General features: G+C 39.3%; 1 protein-coding gene across 1 annotated transcript in view; it reads right to left on the reverse strand.

The window, feature by feature from the left end:
* Nucleotides 1-379: 379 nt before the first annotated feature.
* CMSS1 (cms1 ribosomal small subunit homolog) overlaps nucleotides 380-20895 on the reverse strand; it is a 203241-nt gene continuing 182725 nt past the window's right edge. The window contains exons 3-10 of the mRNA XM_070750047.1: nucleotides 19627-19710; nucleotides 16056-16185; nucleotides 11267-11326; nucleotides 8884-8986; nucleotides 6786-6846; nucleotides 6306-6393; nucleotides 4706-4794; nucleotides 380-601 (exon numbers count right to left, since the gene is read on the reverse strand). Coding sequence (XP_070606148.1) covers nucleotides 518-601; nucleotides 4706-4794; nucleotides 6306-6393; nucleotides 6786-6846; nucleotides 8884-8986; nucleotides 11267-11326; nucleotides 16056-16185; nucleotides 19627-19710 — 699 coding nt within the window. The 3' untranslated portion in view covers nucleotides 380-517. The remainder of the gene's footprint in view (nucleotides 602-4705; nucleotides 4795-6305; nucleotides 6394-6785; nucleotides 6847-8883; nucleotides 8987-11266; nucleotides 11327-16055; nucleotides 16186-19626; nucleotides 19711-20895) is intronic.

Consider the following 20895-nt stretch of genomic DNA (forward strand, 5'->3'; position numbering starts at 1 on the left):
ACCTGGGCAAATGCCCCCCTCGCCACAGCTGAAAGATGGTTCTCTAATGTGAGCTGTGGATCGAGGAGGACGCCCAAGTTGCGGACCCTCTCCAAGGGGGTCAATAATTCCCCCCCATGGTGATGGACAGACAGATGGAATTGTCCTTGGGAGGCAAAACCCTCAGCCACTCTGTCTTATCAGGGTTGAGTTTGAGTCTGTTGACATCCATCCAGGCCCCAACAGCCTCCAGACACCGGCACATCACTTCCACTTCCACAGATATATGATATGAATCATGTTTTCTAATTATTTCAATTCATTTCTCTTAAGTATGGAATTTTAAAACAATTTTAGGCCTTCCGTGATAGAAATTTGAAAAAAAATTACAGTGGAGATCTTCACACAAAGTACTGTTTTATTACCAAAAAAAATGGTGGATGACAAAAAGATCTGCCACACCTCTTCAGCTTTGAGCATTTTTAAAGGCAGCTCAGTGGAGGCCAGCAGATGATAGAATAAACTACAAAAATAATCATTAAAAGAGTCCCATCTTCACAGAGCCATTTCTGCATAGCTTGATTAATTCCATTTCTAGAAGCTCAATTGTTTCTTTCTTAATCTGAAAAAAAAATATTTACCAGCATTACACTTAGTGCAGACTTCTCCCCCCCAAAAAAATTTAAGCATACAGAGCTAAAAACTTGCAATTCTCTCATTTTAATATTTGCGTAATAGCCCCTATAAATATTTAGATATGAATTCCTCAGCATTAATTAGCACAGTGTTTTTCAACCAGTGTGCCACAGCACACTAGTGTACCGTGAGACATGGTCAGGTGAGCCGTGGGGAAATTAAACATGGGTCCCCAAACTACCATTCCTGCCAGGATATCCCTTTTGTGTTCATTGAAACAGGCCCAGGTTTCACACTAAGTGAGTATAAATACATTTAGAAACTATATTATTAACTATATGTATAATATGTACTGCGTTAGAGTGTCATTTTGTGTCATTTTGGTTGGTGGTGTGTCCCAGAATTTTGTAAATGTAAAAAATGTGCCGCGGCTCAAAATAGGTTGAAAATCACTGAATTAGCATGCATAATTGGTCAAACTTGCAGCTAATTGTTTACTAATTGACTATTCTAAACCAGTAGCTTAACTACACTGTTATTTAAATTTCTAAATCTTCAAACGAATTTTAGAAAAACCTTAATTTGAATGTGGTGAGTAACAATTATGTACTATCACTAAAGAAGTTAACTCAAACCAATTTCTAGTAAGGTTACTACCATACTTTGCTGCTCATTAAAAAGAATTTGGTGACAAAGTGTGTCATCTGGTCAGCTAAATACTCCATCCCAGGTTGTGTTTATGAAGTTGTTAGGTCTTGCCCCAGCAGGGGTGGGCTACTGCCCGGACGGGGGTGGGAAACGCAGTGGGGTCGTGAAAATGGAGCTCCACCCCAGAGCACCGAATTTACACTGAAAGATGTTGAAAGAAAATGCAGGGCGTCCTGCATAAGCCACGCCCACAGTGTGGTAGTAAAAAATTTGGTAGCCCTTCACTGTGCCCCAGTGACAGGAGACTGAGTCTGGACTGGATGAAGAAGATTCTCTGAGTGATGTATCTTGAGAGGATGTGCTACCACTGAAAAGGCAAGTCTGTGAAGCCTTAGAAACTTTACTTCGTCTAATATCAGCGGTGGGCTACGAGCTGGAACGCTATATTGCGCTCACCGCAGTGGCTCATAAGTTCTTGCGGGGCCAGCGTGATTTTGCTTCCGCACCTGTGGAGGTATCAAAATTGCGCACGGAGCTGCAGGTGCGCCCTTGTTTCAGTGAGGTTTTTTTTGTTTTCGCGCATGTCGAAACATGGGCGTACCTGCGGCGCCGTGTGCGATTTTGCTACCTCCACAGGTGCAGAAGCAAAATCGCTGCAGCGGCGAGCACAATTTAGCGTTCCAGCTCATATCCCACCACTGTCTAATATGCAGCAGTTAGAAGCTTTACTTTACTAATATGCAGCAGTTCAGGTACTTACTGGTGTTCACTAATGGAAGCCCATTAATTCTTGTGCCCTGCATTGACTTTCTATAAGAGTCTGGGTAAAATTTAAAGTATTGGTTTTACTTATAGAGTGGACTTTATAAATTAGCATCAGCTTGCATTCAGAATTAGCCCAACTGCTTTGAGGAATCTCAAAATTTGTGGGATGGAAGATCAAGAGATATTACTTTTCTGAAATAGCCTCCCATTAAAGTTTTAACCTTTACGGAGTCAGTTTTGGCATTTGAGGAATGACACTTGGTTTTGGATTTTTTTAAAGATTGCCAGGATTTTATTTCATTTATTTTGCAATGGATGATTCAATAATGCTGATGAGTGTTCTGGGAGATTGCAGTAAAGAATAAATGTAATAAATAATTATTTTATTGATTACATTTATTCTTTACTGCAATCTCACTGTAACTTTTTAAAAATGAAAAACATCCACAAAGAAGGAAAAGGTAGCGTTATTGCTATAAGAAAATACAGTATCTCTGCAGTCAAGAGATAATATTTAATACATGTTTTATTAACTGCACTAGCTAATATGTAAATTTCACAGTTGAAAAAAGGCCACAAGGGGGCACATTCTCTCTTCAGTTTTTGACATTTTTGTAGACCTTACTAGATAACTTTATCATTATTATAGGGAAAGAGTATTATATGTGTTTGTATATAAACGAGCCATTTATTCTTTATATTACCGTCCTTTTAAGAATAATTAAATTTATGAAATTGTATTAATTAATTGCAAGAATAATAGTGTAACATATTTTAGTTATCCTACATGGAAACTTTATATCTCTAAAGTTTATTTCATAATACAAAATTAGTTAGTGTAAGTATTAAACATTTTTAAACTCCCCTTTAGATAGAGATTGGGCTTTGAAAGCAGAAAGTTAGAAATCCTTATTAGCAAATCAGCCAAAGATTTGCTAAATAATCTCTAGATCTATGTTATGATCATCTATGATATACAATCTCTCTACAATTTGAGAATAAGGAACTAAAGTATCACTGTTCTTGATCAGTTCAGATCAGATTGTTCTGAGATAAGCTTTCCTTCAAAATCTAGCCCTTTACTTTTAATATCCTAGAGGTCTGTACAGACTTAATTTATTTTGTAAAGCGATGGTGGCTCGAGATTGCATTACTAACTTTATTTTGATTTTAATATTTCCCCTAATTTTTAACATGTTTTATTATTTAGATTTAATTTAAATTATGGTAACTTTATGGCTATTAATTCAAGATAAAAACTTGCTATCTGCCAGGAATTGTGAGAAGTGGGTTTGGTGCAAATTTTGATGATGATAAGTCAATTGATTATCAGTCAATGAACAACTGGTAGTAACTTTTGTTATGTGGACCAGAAATGAAAAATATAGGTTTGTGTTTATATTACAGTGGTACCTCGAGATACGAGTTTAATTCGTTCCGGACCTGGGCTCTTAAGTCGAGCAGCTCTTATCTCGAACGACTTTTCCCCATAGGAATTAATGTAAATAATTTTAATTGGTTCCAGCCCTCAAAAAACTCACAAAGTTAGTCTAAATTATGCAGAAAGACATGTTTTTAATGAACAAATGTACATGTACATATAAATGAATAATGAAGTTTCTTTCACTTAACTTGTAAACTTTCTTAAACTTTTAAATTTACATATGTTCAACTTCTCTGCCACCCAATCCTGTAGGACAGAGGTCCCCAACCCTTTTTGCACCAGGGACCGGCTTTAAGCGATCAAGAGAGGAATGGGTGAATGAATGGACGGAGGGTGGGAAGGAAGGAAGGAAAGAGGGAAGGGACAGGAACAGAGGAAGGAAGCAAGGAAACTTATGAAAGGGGAGAGTAAGAGAGGAATGAGTGAAGGGAGGGAGGGAAGAAGGTGGGAAGGAGAAAGAAAAGAAGAAATAGAGGAAGGGAAGGTAAAAGAGAGAAAGAAAAAGAGCAAGAAAGAAAGAAAGAAAGAAAGGGGGAAGGGACAGGAACAGAGGAAGGAAGCAAGGAAACTTATGAAAGGGTAGAGTAAGAGAGGAATGAGTGAAGGGAGGGAGGGAGGGAAGAAGGTGGGAAGGAGAAAGAAAAGAAGAAATAGAGGAAGGGAAGGTAAAAGAGAGAAAGAAAAAGAGCAAGAAAGAAAGCTGCAAGCACCCCCCTGAGCCCCCCAGGCCGGCTGCAACCTTTTAAAACACGCGCGCCGCTTCGCAGCTGTCTCCTGAAGCCGAACGCGGAAGTTAGCGTTTGGCTTCAGGAGACAGCTCCTTGGCGCTTGTATCTCGAATTTGGGCTTGTAAGTAGAACAAAAATATCTCTCCCCTCCCAGCTCTTATCTCGAGTTGCTCTTAAGTAGAGCAGCTCTTATGTCGGGGTTCCACTGTATATGTGAAATGGGCTATAGTCCTATAATCTGCAACATAAATTGTAAACAAAGCAAATTTAAATTTGGAATGTATAAAATTCTACTTCCCTTCTCTTAAAAGTCTAGAACAGGATTGTCAAACTCATAGCCCGCAGGCCAGATGTGTCATATGACTGGTTTCTTGAAGGAGAGAAAAGTCATGATACATCACATGACAACACCGTGATGATGCGAGTTTAGCTAGAGTATAAACTATAAAATGTCATCATCAGTATCCAACAAGCAACATGTACAGAGACAAAAATTGTAATGTACCTCTGGGATGTCAATTAATCTTCTTAACTTCTGATCCCTATGGTTCCAGTCTAAGATAAAGTATTTCAAGGAAGTCAGCTTAAGGCCTTCTGAGGAGAAAGGAAAAGATGGCTATTGAGAACAGAACATCTGCATGTCAAAACGATTCTTAGAGTTGTTTTGTTGTTGTTCAATTCCAAGGCGGGTACTTTTTGCAGATTCAGGCTTGTCCATCTCAGCTGTTTAAAGCAAAGATCCTGTTCAGCTTCTGAGTATGAAATCTTCCAATTTTTGCCCCAAATGAGGAAAAGCCAGGGCTATTACGGAAGGCTAAAAGGGTGGAGGTCTACCAAATTTCAGGGGAGTAGTGTTCCATAGGACATGGGCAACAGAAAAACCATGCTTCCTGGTTCCAATAAGAAGACATTATTTGGTGGAAGGGACCAGATAGATTTCCTTACCATACGCTATATTTATTTTATTTATTTATTTATTTATTAAATTTGTATGCCGCCCCTCTCCGCAGACTCGGGGCGGCTCACAACAGCAACAGAAAACAACATATAATACAAATTCAATAATTAGAAAGCTAAAAACCCATAATTTTAAAAACATGCACACAACATACCATACATAAACAGTATAGGTCTGGGGAAGATATTTCAGTTCCCCCATGCCTGGCGGCAGAGGTGGGTTTTAAGGAGTTTGCGGAAGGCAAGGAGGGTGGGGGCATTTCTAATCTCAGGGGGAAGCTGTTTCCAGAGGGTAGGGGCCGCCACAGAGAAGGCTCTTCCCCTGGGGCCCGCCAAACGACATTGTTTAGTCGACGGGACCCAGAGAAGGCCAACTCTGTGGGACCTAATTGGTCACTGGGATTTGTGCGGCAGAAGGCGGTCCCGGAGATATTCTGGTCCGATGCCATGAAGGGCTTTATAGGTCAAGACCAACACTTTGAATTGTGACCGGAAATTGATCGGCAACCAATGCAGACTGCGGAGTGTTGGTGTAACATGGGCATACCTTGGGAATATGGGGCTTTAAAGGTGATGATCAGCATCATGAATAGTATCTGGAAAGAAACTGGCACACAATGTAGCATGTGCAATAATAATAATAACAACAGAGTTGGAAGGGACCTTGGGGACTTGAAGGGACCTTATAGCCCAACCTCCTGTTTTGGCAGGAGACCCTACACTACTTCAGAGAAATGGTTATCCAACATCTTCTTAAAAACTTCCAATGTTGGAGCATTCACAACCTTTGGATGCAAGTGTTAAATGAATAAACCTAGGGGTTTATTACTGTCTGTGCAGCTTTATTCTGAACCAGTTGAAATTTCTGGAGGGATTTTCTAGATGGGCATGAAGTGATACAATTGCACACATACAAGGTTTTGTGTCATGACACTGCTTTAATGAATTCACTTAACCCCTCCCTTACTGTCATACTTTGCTGCTCATTAAAAAGAATTTGGTGACAAATATTCTAAATACAGCAGCTCCTATACCCGTTTTATTTCTGTAATTCTTAACTTTTACAAATTTTTCCTATGATTGTAATAGTTGAAAAATAATTATGATTTATTTTCACATAGCATCAAGTTACAATGTGACAATGTTACCTTGTTGTATTAGTGCTTTTATCCTTCCAGGTGTCCCAACTCCCACATGAACAACATCTTTTTCCAATGTTTGCATTTGTTCTTGTATCTATTTCAAGAAAGGAGAAAGGGGACAAGGTAGATCAGGAGACAAGAAACTTAATTATAACCATTTTTTTTATTTTCTCTAAAAGATTCAAAACTACTACATGACAACTCTAAATGGAAATTCAACATTGTTACATGGAAAAACAATACAGCAAAGCTCAAAATCTATAATTGAGCTAGATCTACTTTATGGCAGTCATCAAGTTATTATAGTCATTCATGCACTCCTTAAAAGGGAAAATGGGGGGGAGGGTGGAAGGAAGGAAGAAAAGAAAGGAAAAGAAAGGAAAACTATATATATATATATACACACACACACACAGTATACTTGCACAAAATATACCGTATCTCTATTTAGATAAAATTATAGTACTTCCCTTTGACTGTATTTACCTTTAAATGTTTTGCAAATAATTTCATAACCCTCCCATCTCCTTTGAATGCTGCCATTGATCTAAGAAAGAACATAGAACAAGATCAGTTTCCGGTCACAATTCAAAGTGTTGGTTATGACCTATAAAGCCCTTCATGGCACTGGACCAGATTATCTCAGGGACCGCCTTCTGCTGCACGAATCCCAGCGACCAGTTAGGTCCCACAGAGTGGGTCTTCTCCGAGTCCCGTCAACTAAACAATGCCGCTTGGCGGGACCCAGGGGAAGAGCCTTCTCTGTGGCGGCCCCGGCCCTCTGGAACCAACTCCACCCAGAGATTAGAATTGCCCCCACCCTCCTTGCCTTTCGTAAGCTACTTAAAACCCACCTCTGCCGCCAGGCATGGGGGAATTGAGATTCCCTTTCTCCCTAGGCCTTTACAATTTTATGCATGGTATGTCTGTATGTATGTTTGGTTTTTTATATTAATGGGTTTTTAATTGTTTTTAGTATTGGATTATTATTGTACGCTGTTTTATGATTGCTGTTAGCCGCCCTGAGACTTCGGAGAGGGGCGGCATATAGGTCAAACAAACAAACAAACAAACAAACAAACAAATAAATAAATACTGTTAATAAAAGAAAATTGAAAACTTGCAGTAAAATTAAAGCACCAAATTTATCCAAAAGAAAGGATAAAAATATATAATTCCATTCTATAACTTGAAAGCCATACTTATGTAAATATACTTTCATACTTCTTCAGGAGGAAAAAGGAATATTTTTGTTCTGGATGCGAGAAAGTTCAGGTTCAGAACCTGAAGACTCCTACAAGTGGGAGCTAAGTCAAGAGAACTTACAGCTGCTTCTTTAAAGCTTCTCACCCAACTTATCTAATGTCACCTAAATTGATTAGGATACCATTGACTAGGCTGCATTTATTTTTGTTTTGTTTTGTTTTTTATTTTATTTTTTAAATAAGTTTTTATTCACAAATAGAAAAACAATACAATTCAACAATGCCGCCCCGAGTCTGCGGAGAGGGGCGGCATACAAATCTAAATAATAAATAATAAATAAATAAATAGTAAACAACTATTACAAACATGTAATTAAGAGAAAGAAAAGAAAGGGTAGGGAGTAGGGGGGGAAGGAAAAACTTAGTAAAACATAAGAGAAACAAGCAAGATGGACAGAGAGAGAAAAAGAGAGAAAAGAAAAGAAAAAGAAAATAGAAAAAGAAAGGAAAATTGTTACATTTTGTTTGCATTTATTATTTCATCCTCTGAATTAATACTTTTTAATTGTTTTTAGTATTGGATTATTATTGTATGCTGTCTTGTTATTGCTGTTAGCTGCCCCGAGTCTCCGGAGAGGGGCGGCATACAAATCCAATTAATAATAATAATAATAATAATAATAATAATAATAATAATAATAATAATAATAATAATAATAATATACAAATCACTTTTAAAAAACGCAGTTCAAATATATAAGCTAGGACTAAGCCAGTAGGTTTCCCAAGTACAGTGTTCCCTTGATTTTCGCGGGTTCGAACTTCGCGAATAGCCTATACCATGGTTTTTCAAAAAATATTAATTAAAAAATACTTCGCGGTTTTTTCCCTATAGCACGGTTTTTCCCACCCAATGACATCATATGTCATCGCCAAACTAATAATTTTTGCAAATAAATAACAAAAAAAATAATTATTGTTAATAAATAATTATCTTTATAAATATCAGAATCACTAAGTGTCTCATTCCATGGTGAGTACCAGTAATAATGGTGAGTAAATGGTTGTTAAGGGAATGGGAAATGGTAATTTAGGGGTTTAAAGTGTTAAGAGAAGGCTTGTGATACTGTCCATAGCCAAAAATGATGTATTTACTTCTGCATCTCTACTTCGCGGAAATTCGACTTTCGCGGGCGGTCTCGGAACGCATCCCCCGCGGAAATCGAGGGAACACTGTATTGTGAGATCAGGATTTAGAGAATGATCCAGTCCTACTACCAATAGTGATTGATAAAACACGATACCCTAGTTCTCCCTTTAATTCGGTGGTTTTGGGAAAACCCTTAGAAAGACTTCTCTCCTGATGACAAACAAGATACCTGATGAGTTCCAGACACCGGAGAGCTGAGCTGCAAATTACCAGCATCACCACTGATGACTTCTCTGTGTGGTTTTTACGGAGCTTTGCCCATTTAGGACAGACTGAAATGTGAAAAACAAAGATTCAATAAATGCAGTAATGAGATATTATGTTAGAAAATAGTGAGGTAGCCCGAGCCTACATAAATTAACTAATGTCCTAAATAAAGGAATCACATAACAGCTTCTTTATTTTAAAAATAGATATACAGGGTGTACCAAAAGCCAGAAACCATAGGCCAATCACAATGTTTTATTAACTTTGTTAATGTTACCGTACTTAGGAATGTTCAAAGAACATCTATCAAACAAGTAAGAAAGTATTTAGAAGAAATCGGCCACAAATTTGAATATTTAATGTTATTTATATAATAGGTTTATACGGGTTGCCTGACTTTTGATACATTCTGTAATGAGAAATGAAACTGCATCCTAAATAATAGCTTACCATACTCTTCTTGAATACATAAAAGGAAAAAAGAAAAATACTAGTGAATTAAACAAGAAAATAACTAGCAAAGTTAAATACAAATATTAACAAATAAGAAGAATGTACAAGAATTTGATGGCATGATATAGCTAAGAATTACTATTCATCCATTTTATCATATGAGCTTCTGTGTTGGTCTCATCAGATTAAATGGAGACAGTAAGTAAGGTGGCATTATTTTCTTTTTCATTATTGCTTTTATCATAATCTTTTTTACAAGCTCTCATGGGTTATATTTATTAATATAACTGAAAATAAAGCGTTTGCCCAGGTTCGCCTGGTGCACCAGTTGCGGCCCTATCTGGACCGGTACTCACTGCTCACAGTCACTCACGCTCTCATCACCTCGAGGTTCGACTACTGTAATGCTCTCTACATGGGGCTACCTTTGAAAAGTGTTCGGAAACTTCAGATCGTGCAGAATGCAGCTGCGAGAGCAATCATGGGCTTCCCAAGACATGCCCATGTTACACCAACACTCCGCAGTCTGCATTGGCTGCCGATCAATTTCCGGTCACAATTCAAAGTGTTGGTTATGACCTATAAAGCCCTTCATGGCATCGGACCAGAATATCTCTGGGACCGCCTTCTGCCGCACGAATCCCAGCGACCGGTTAGGTCCCACAGAGTTGGCCTTCTCCGGCTCCCGTCGACTAAACAATGTCATTTGGTGGGACCCAGGAGAAGAGTCTTCTCTGTGGCGGCCCCGACCCTCTGGAACCAGCTCCCTCCAGATATCAGAGTTGCCCCCACCAGTGTTCCCTCTAATTTTTTTGGGGGGTGGGCGGAAAAGTATAGTGTCTGAGCGGCAGTCCCTTCGGGACTGGGCGGCACAGAAATAATAAATAAATAAATAAACAAACAAACAAACAAACAAATAAAAAACCCACCCTGTTTTGCCTCAGAGAATTTCAAAATAAAATACTGTCCTGTGTGTCTATAACAGTGAGCTCATAATAGGGCAACTCTATCAATATCAAAATGCCACTTAAATAGTTGAGCTAGTTTCAAACTAGATTTTGACTTTCTTTCTCTCTTCCTTACTCCCATTCTTTTTCTTTCTCTTTTCCTTCCTCTATTTTTTCTATCTGTTTCTCTCTCTTCCTCTCTTCCTCTGTCGCTCCTTCCCTCTCACTCTTTCCCTCTCGGCTTCTGGGCAGGTTTGGAAAACTCTGAGTTGATGATGATTTTCAAGTGAGCGATTGCTCACTGCTCAGCTTAGAGGGAACTATGGCCCCCACCCTCCTTGCCTTTCGCAAGCTCCTTAAAACCCACCTCTGTCGTCAGGCATGGGGGAATTGAAATTTTTCCCTTCCCCCTAGGCTTATAGAATTTATACATGGTATGCTTGTTTGTATGATTGGTCTCTTAAATTGGGGTTTTTTAGATTATTTTTAATATTAGATTTATACATTGTCTTCTTTATTGTTGTTAGCCGCCCCGAGTCTTCGGAGAGGGGCGGCATACAAATCTAATAAATAAATAAATAAATAAAATAAATAAATAAGAACATTGAAACTTTAAATGTGTTTCAAAATTAAACCTATTTAAATCCATTTTTCAATTCAGCTTTAACAGAGGGATTATTAAAATTGTTTGTTTTCCCTATTTGCTTTTTGATTATCAGCATTCAATTACAGTATATCCAATCTATACTATGAATATAGCATATGAAACTAGAAGCTACATTGTTCAACATGTCAGAATACTACTATGTGCTATAAAGTAAGCATTTTATGAAAAAGCATCGTATAAACACACAATTAACATATGCATGTATATTATCTGAAATTATTTTAATCCTTTTAAGAAAAGAATGACACAGAATGACTTCTGACTAAATTATTACTTACTTTCTTTCAGGTAGGAAGAAAAGCTGTGGGTGAGATCATTGGCAGGGAGGAAACAGGAATCTGAAACCATAATAGACAACTATTGTTGCTTAATGCTACAGCTAAAACCTTGGATTAAATTTTCAGGAAGCTGCTTTGTTATAAGCCGGGCAAAATGCTCTTTCAGAAAGCAGAATTTTGCAAGCACCAAAAATTAATAACAAAAAGCTTTAAAGTGGATTAACCAAATGATGGGAACAATATTGAACCCAATTTAGATTCTTTTCAAAGTTATCTCTCCATTATCCTTAAAGATATTTTTATTGAACTGGATGTACTTGTGATGAAATACTTTATAATTTTCTCGTGTGAGACCAGGGTTAACCATTGTGACAAAATAAAATGTGCAAACTGTTAAGTCACCAGCCCAGCCCAGAACACAAAATCCAAGGTGAGTTTTAGATTATCATCAGCCCTCAGTAACAATTTTGCATAGGTATGCTATCTTGCTTTTCTTAATGAATTTCTTTAGTGATTAAAAACTGTCTAAATACACTGCTCAAAAAAATAAAGGAACACTTAAACAACACAATATAACTCCAAGTAAATCAAACTTCTGTGAAATCAAACTGTCCACTTAGGCAACACTGATTGACAATCAATTTCACATGCTGTTGTGCACATTCAACTTTGTACAGAACTAAGTATTCTAAGAGAATATTTCATTTATTCAGATCTAGGATGCATTATTTGAGTGTTCCCTTTATTTTTTTGAGCAGTATACAAAAACCCACACATACATAGGATAAATATACCGTATTTTTCGCTCCATAAGACACAGTTTTTTTCCTCCCAAAGTAGGATGAAAAATCAGCCCCGTCTTATGGAGCGAAGATGCAGGCGGGGGGGGGGGGGAGGCGCTGGAGCAGAGGGGCGGCGGCGATATACAGTAGAACCTTGACATACGAATTTAATTGGTGCCGGAAGGAGGCTCGTGAGTCGAAAAGCTCGTATGTCGAAACATTGTTTCCCATAGGAAACAATGGAAAAGCGATTAATGCGTGCAAGCTGGATACTACAGTACTGGCAGCGAACTGGAGCAGCAGCTCCGCCTGCGTCCCGGGAAAGCGGCCGCCCGGGCCGAGTGGATGGAAGGAGCCTGGCGGCGGGCGGGGCTTGGCAGCGGGCGGGACGCGCGAGGGAGCGAGCGATCCGGCGTGTCGGGCTGCCCGGGAAGGCGAGCGGTGCGCGGTAGGCGCGGGGACGGGGACAGGGGGGGGAATCGTCTGAATGCGGTTCTGAGTTGGGGGTTCGGGGGGGTGCTGGAAAGCCCCCCAGGCCGGCTGCGATCTTTTAAAACAACCGCGCCACTTCCCAGCTGACTCCTGAAGCCAAAAGCGAACTTCCGCGCTTCAGGAGTCAGCTGAGAAGCGGCGCGGCTGTTTTAAAAGATCGCAGCCGGCCTGGGGGGCTTCCCAGCACCCCCCCCCAACCTCTAAAATCTAGGTGCGTCTTATCAGCAGGTGCGTCTTATAGAGCGAAAAATACGGTAAATAAAAGATGTAAACTTCCTGCTTACAAATATCCATGAACATGGCAGGGTAACTCTGTAATAAAAACTTTATATGGAAGCATTTTTAAAAATCTCCAATAGCTTGTTAAGAAATTTTGATAATTATTTAGTGATTACAAAACTTTTTCTCATTTTCAATCATGCCGTTCTGTGATTTACAGTGGGGGAAAAAGTATATAGTCAGACACCAATTGTGCAAGTTAAAAGACTTAAAAAGACGATAAAGGCCTGTAATTGACATCATAGGTAGACCTCAACCATGAGAGACAACATGAGAAAACACATCAAGAAAATCACATTGTCTGATTTTTAACGAATTTCTTTGTACATTACTTTTTCTTGTTAAATTTTGCTTTCTCATCCCACATTGTCTCTATATCTTCCTTTTCTTTATCAATTCATTCCATTTTGTCCATGTATTATAATATTCAGAGTCCTTTTGTCCATTTAACTCCATCGTTAGTCTGTCCCTCTCAGCATAGTCATTTTTTAAAATTAATTTTCTTCTCCGTATGTGCTTGAGAGTCTTTCCATCATTGCGCATATGTAATCCTTGTCACTGTCCCAATGTGTACTATATACTGTTTTTAGGATAGTGATTCCTAGTAAGAAGAATTCAGGTGAATACTTTATCGTTTCTGTTATTTCCTGCATTCACTTAAGTATTTTCCTCCAGTACCATTTAGCTTAAGGACACGTCCATGAAAGAAGGTGCCTTGCTCATTTTTACATTTCCAACAGGTCAAATTTGAATTTAGATATATTTTCGCCAATCTTGTTGGGGCCAGATGCCATCAGTAAAACATTTTATAATAATTTTCTTTATATGCTGTTGATTTTGTTAATTTAATACTTGGGGAAAAGGAATCCTAAATCTGAGTATTGCATTGGCAGTTCTGTGTTAGCAAAAACTTCAGAAGAGAAGGATTTAGGGGTAGTGATTTCTGACAGTCTCAAAATGGGTGAGCAGTGTGGTCGGGCGGTAGGAAAGGCAAGTAGGACGCTTGGCTGCATAGCTAGAGGTATAACAAGCAGGAAGAGGGAGATTGTGATCCCCTTATATAGAGCGCTGGTGAGACCACATTTGGAATACTGTGTTCAGTTCTGGAGACCTCACCTACAAAAAGATATTGACAAAATTGAACGGGGCCAAAGACGGGCTACAAGAATGGTGGAAGGTCTTATAAAACGTATCAGGAAAGACTTAATGAACTCAATCTGTATAGTCTGGAAGACAGAAGGAAAAGGGGGGACATGATCGAAACATTTAAATATGTTAAAGGGTTAAATAGGGTTCAGGAGGGAAGTGTTTTTAACAGGAAAGTGAACACAAGAACAAGGAGACACAATCTGAAGTTAGTTGGGGGAAAGATCAAAGGCAACATGAGAAAATATTATTTTACTGAAAGAGTAGTAGATCCTTGGAACAAACTTCCAGCAGATGTGGTTGGTAAATCCACAGTAACCGAATTTAAACATCCCTGGGATAAACATATATCCATTGTAAGATAAAATACAGGAAATAGTAAAAGGGCAGACTAGATGGACCACGAGGTCTTTTTCTGCCATCAGTCTTCTATGTTTCTATGTTTCTAATATTCCTAGTCCAAATTTTCTCCCAGTCCACCCAGTGCATATTATATCCATGCAATATATCCATATTATATCCATTTGCCCATGCAATCATCGGGCCTTTTACTATATCTTCATGTTTATTGAATTATACCAAGCAGTTATATAGTTTGTTGTTGGGGTTTTTTTTTCATCAGTAAGATATTTTTATTTTCTTAACAAGACCTCCAGGGCAGAATGAAATATTACATTTTATTCATCGTATTTTAATTTCTTGTGATATAAAAGTAGAGAACCAATGATTAAGTTTTCATGTATTGACCAAATAAATTCCCTTCATTTTCTTCCATTTTACTGCTGGGTTCCAAAATTATAGAATTTAGTGCAATTGAGATTAAAATGACTAAATACTTGTAGGGAACAAATTGTTGTGCAGAGCGGAATTTAAAAAAGAAAATGTTTATTTGTTTATCCTAATTCCTTTATTATACCTAACTATACCATACTTTAACAATTCTATTACAGTGGTACCTCATGAATACAAACCCCTCGTGATACGAACCCCTCGTGATACGAACCCGGGGTTCGGAAACATTTTGCCTCTTCTTACAAACTTTTTTCGGCTTAGGAACCCACCACAGATCGCAAAATGGCGCTCCGCTGGGCACCGCCGCCCGGCTGTCACCTTTTAAAACAGCCGGGGGGCTTCTCGGCGTTCTCCTGAACCCGAACTTTTCAGGTTCGGGAGGCCGCCGAAAAGCGGCACCGCCCGGCTGTCACCTTCTGAAACAGCCGGGGGGCTTCTCGGCGTTCTCCCAAACACCGAACCCGGAAGTTCGGGTTCGGGTTCCGGAGGCCGCCAAGAAGTGCCTGGCTGTTTCAGAAGGTTACAGCCGGGCACCGCTGCTCGGCAGACGCCATTTTTGCCATCGGCGATGGCGTTTTCGGCCAATCTGGAGGCTAGAAAAGAGGTGGGGAATCCCAATAGGGAATTCCATGGGCGGAGCTTTGACGTCACGAAGACTTAGGATTTATTTCCAATGTCCCATAAATAAGTATGTCATCCTTTCTCTAAATCATGACTCTCTAATTGTAATATTAATTTATTTCTTAAATTTATCCAATCCAGGTCAGTGAGGCTACTTTGTAATATAACTTATTTATTTTATTTATTTATTGGATTTGTATGCCGCCCCTCTCCGCAGACTCCAATCAGGTAGCCCAAACGACCTCTGCTCTTCTTATTTTGAAGATTGGTTAATTTAATTTTTGGCTTTTTGCCTTGCCATATAAATTTAGAAATGATTTGTGAAGAATTTCATTTCTAATTTAATGGGTATAGTTTGAAAAAGGAATAGAGTGACTGTTACAATTTTTATGATTATGCTGATGATAAATGTCAAATTTCAAAACCACATAGTCATTGTATCTCCAAGTCCAGATGGAGTTATTAGTTCATATCACATCACATCACAAATATCACATCCCTGAAAGTAGCATCTGAAAAGTCTGGGAGCTATCAGAAGGTATGTTTTGTTTATTTGTTTTTGTCAAACAATACTCAGAAACCACACACAAGTAATACTTCACATGAAAAAAATGTTACAAACAGTTTCTTTTTAAATAATATCCTGAGTAGTACCTCATCGATTTTTTTCTTATTACCTGGCAGTTTTAATTCTTCTAGTTCAATCACCGAACGTTTGGCTCCAAAATGTTCATTGAGCATTTTCTGTAGATCTGCTGGGACACCTGGCTTTGGTACAGTTTCTGTGAGAAGATCAGAAATTTTCTTCTAAAAAGGGAAAGGAAAAAAGGAAGGCATAATCCGTGTGTGTGGAGCTAATAAATGCATTGCAATTTTTTTCATTTGCTTCTAAACTGGACAATGATAGCCATTTATATCCTAGTACTTGAAAAATGTTATAGTTTACAACAGGAGTGTCAAACTCGCGGCCCAGGGTCTGGATGTGATGCATGCAGAATGCGGCCGCGAGAGCTATCGTGGGGCTTCCCAGATTCATCCCAATGTTTCTACAACACTCCGTGGTCTGCACTGGCTGCCGATCAGTTTCCAGTCACAATTCAAAGTGTTGGTAATGACCTTTAAAGCCCTACATGGCATTGGACCAGAATACCTCTGGAACCGCCTTCTACCGCACGAATCCCAGCGACCGATAAGGTCCCACAGAGTTGGCCTTCTCCGGGTCCCGTTAACCAAACAATGTCGTTTGGCGAGCCCCAGAAGAAGGGCCTTCTCTGTGGTGGACCCGGCCCTTTGGAATCAACTCCCCCCGGAGATTAGAACGGCCCCCACCCTCCTTGTCTTTCGCAAATTACTCAAGACCCACCTATATCGCCAGGCATGGGGGAACTGAGACATCTCCCCCAGGCTTTTATATTTAATGTTTGATATGTATGTGTTGTATGATTTTAATCTTGGGGTTTTTATATATCTTTTTTATTATTAGATTTGTTTCAATGTTACACTGTTTTTATTATTGTTTCGAGTCGCCCCGAGTCTTCGGAGAGGGGCGGCATACAAATCTAATAAATTATTATTATTATTATGCTGGCCACGCCTACCCCCAGTTTAGCGAAGGGGGGGAAAGTCGCAATACGTCACGTGATAGTGTGATGCCACGAGTTAGACACCCCTGGCTTACAACAACAAAAATAGATTCAGTCTTGACAAAATAACATGAATGACAATAAAATGATAATAAAAAACAAAACACAAACAGTGCATATCTTCATGAATAGCCTGAAGAATATGCAGTCTTCCCTGGGTTTTTTCATCCGCACAAATGTTTTTTGGATTGCTTACCATGTTTCTGCTACCAGCCTTCCCGATTCCGTCATTATGCAGATGTGGGGAAATGCTTTTAAACTTGCAAGGTGTGTTAAGGTACACTTATAATAAAGTAGAAGTAGCTCGACTTGTCTGTTTTCTGTATGATATATCTGGGAAGGTTGACATCAATTTTCAAGTTTGAAAATACAAAGCTCCCATTATATCTTTTATAGTTAAAGAGAGTCCTTTCTGAGCCTCTCTCTCTAGCTATTATATACTGTACACTCTTACCCGATGGTTCTCTAGGCAGCATTTCTTCAACCCCTTTCTCAAAATTTCTCATGTACCATGAATAGTTATCATCACCTGTGTGTCACTGAGAATGTTTAGGGACTTCTTCACAGATAACAGATAATTGAGACTCTGGTTAAAGTTGGATCTTCTGGAATAGTTGGGATTATTGCTTCTGCATGGCTCTCCCTACCTCTGCATGCCATGGATACAGTGGATTTTATTGCCAGGCTGACGTTGTTGGTCCTTGGGGACTAGAACCTGCCATGTATTATAATATTCAAGAATGTTTTGACATTCTTCCTGCGTGTTGCTTCTGGGCATTGTGTCAACCCTTGTTAAGTTTCTTGAGATATCCAGGACTAATTGCTTAGGCTTAATTCATGACTTTATGGACTTATACTAGCTGTTAATGCCATTTAATTAACAGCTGGTTTTTCGAGAAAAGACTGCTTTAACTTGTGTTTATGTGTGCCAACTATAAGCAAGCTTATTAGTAGTCGTTATTAGATTGAACATAGATTTGAACAAACTGCATGTAGGCTACGTTCTTTCTGGTCTGAAGTTGGGGCAGAACGGCCATTCTTGAGATGCTTTTACTAAGAATGGCAAAATATGACTAATAGACTCAGAAAAAATAATATATTTGTTTTTATATTAAGAACATAAGAGCATAAGAAGAGCCATGCTGAATCAGGCCAAAGCCCATCGAGTCCAGCATTCTGTGTTACACAGTGGCCCACCAATTGTACATGGGAATCTTGAGTAGAAACAGAAGGAAAAACTCTCCCTTTCCTTGACCGCCAACAAATGGTACTCAAGGGAATCCTGCCTGCATCAACCAACAGAGGCAGCACATGGACACCCATTTCAATAACCACTGATACACTTGGCATCCATGAATCTGTCTAATCCTGCCTTGAAGCTATCAATGCTGACTGCTGTCATGACCTCTTCTGGAAGTGAATTCCATAAACCAACGAGATTAGATATACAAATATACATATAGATTACATTCCAAGTTCAGTTTCATTTAGAATAGGGTTCTAAATAATCCTAAATATATTGTAGTCTAATAAATGTAATTAGACTACAATTATATTTTTACTTGAAAGGAGGGACAATGAAAAGTGACAGAAGAAATATAAATAATATTGGAGACTAGTTAATATATAATTTATTATTTTAAACAATCATTATTATGAAATAAAAATCTGTATGGTTTAAAACAGTGGTCCCCAACCTTTTTTCCACCAGGGACCAGTTTCAGCAAGACAATTTTTCTATGGCCCGGTGGGGGCGGAAAGGGGTGTGGTTGGGGACGGGATTAGGCATGGGGGTGTAGCTTATGTTCCATGGCCTCTCTTTCCTCCCCCCCCTTTTTAATTTTGCAGGGGAGCCGAGGTGACAGAGGGAGGAAGGGAAGAAGGGGAGGTTTCCTGTCTCTTTCCCCTCCCGTTCACTCGGGAACGCCGTTTGCCTCGGGCCAAGGCGGTCTACCTGAGGGAGAAAACTTTTGCTTGCTTGCTTGCTTGCTTGCTTCCTTCCTTCCGGCAGTTTCAGAGGACACCGCCCCCCCCACTCCAGATGTGATTGCAGCAAGAAATCCCAGAGGGGGGGGAGGTGCCTCCAGGGACACAATCGCCTTTCTTTGCGATCGCTGCCTGCTTGGAGCGCCCACCATTGCCAGGTCCGGGAATTTTCTTGCAGCAAGGAATCCTTCCAAAAGAAAATTACCGGAGCTGGTGGTGGGGGCTTCATGGTCACACGCACACCCCTGGCTTTGCTCCCACCCTGGCCCCCGGGAATAGGGTGGGGGAGCCTAGCAAAAAAAGAGATGCACAATGCCAAAACCTTTCCGTCTGAGCTGCAGGCTTCGCGAGGAGGAAATAGACCACTTTCGATGAGGGAAGAAAGACAGGAAAGGAAGCAAGCAAACAAGCAAAAGCTTTCTCGGCCCGAGGCAAACGGCAGTCGCAAGTGAACGGGAGGGGAAAGAGACAGGAAACAGCTTGGCACTCACCGGCTCCACAGCAGCTGCTGACTCCGCGGACCAGTGCAACATGCCCCGCGGACCGGTACTGGTCCGTGGACCGGCAGTTGGGGACCCCTGGTTTAAAATATTCATTTAAAGTATTAATCATGAATTACCTTTCTTCTTCTCTTTGGCTTCATTCCAATTTCTTTTTCATCCTTAGATTTCTCTTTCTCAACATTGAGGAAGCATTCTGTAGCCTGGAAGGAAAAAAAGATGATTAGGAGCTGACATTTGGAAGGATTTTAAAATACAAAGTCAATGATATGGCATGTAAATGGCAGCCAAGACTTTACAGGAAAGGAGAATTTTTGAAATTATGTTCTTTTCTATTAAGATCAACAGAAGAACAGAAACTATTACATGGCAAAATAAAGGGACAAAGGGGAACTAGGAAAGGTTAAAAAAACCTGGACAAAGGTATAGTTATAAAAATATTTATTACAATAATATTAACTGACTATATTATCAATCAGTTAAGAGGGAGTTTTAAATATTACATTTAAAAAATCTGCAAGGGATATTTTAATGGTATAAGTGTCTTAGTTTTCGTTAATCTTGATCTAGACTAAAAGAGATTTTGTTTTAATACGGATCTTGAATTTTGTCCACTGTGTTGCCTATTGTATAACTATAATGCAAAGTAGAATAAAGTTGATATTTGTATTATAATGGCATAATTATTTCCAAAATATTAGAGCTCATAATAAGGTGGCCCTCTTTCTTGCATTTATGAACAGGCATTTGGGCAAGATGGTCAGATATTCTCTCATGCACTGAAAAAGTCTCGAAAGTGAACTAGGAGTTCACAGGTCTTGTCCTTCCTTCAAATATACCTTGCAAAGATTGATTGATTGATTAATTGATTGATTGATTATTTAGACATATGCCATCCAATCCCACAGGACTCATGACGGTTCACAACAATAAAACAATACACTAAAAGTCAAATTCGAGCATTAATAACAATAAAAAATTAATATAAACCCCTATATTAACTATTAAAACCCTAATAATTTATAACAATAAAAGTCCCTTAATTCCATCAATGCAATCATACCATCACACATACCAATCAGAAGATGTTTCGGACAGAAATAAGCTGTTAATTCTCATGGCCCCTAGGCCTGTCGGCAGAGCCAGGGCTTCAAGGCTTTTCAGAAGGCCAGTAGGGTAGGGGCAGTATGGACATTGGGGGGAAGTTGGTTCCAAAGAGTCGGGGCTGCCACAGAGAAGGCCCTCCCCTCGGCCTGCCAACTGACATTGCTTACTCGACAGGACCTGGAAAAATACCTTCCATGTCCATGTATTCAGCAAGAATGAATACCTGGATATTTTCCACATGGAAAAAGATACTCAGTTGAAAAATGCATAAATACTTAAGA

Source organism: Erythrolamprus reginae, chromosome 4 (genome assembly GCF_031021105.1).
Source record: "Erythrolamprus reginae isolate rEryReg1 chromosome 4, rEryReg1.hap1, whole genome shotgun sequence".
In the NCBI taxonomy this organism is placed as follows: domain Eukaryota; kingdom Metazoa; phylum Chordata; class Lepidosauria; order Squamata; family Dipsadidae; genus Erythrolamprus; species Erythrolamprus reginae.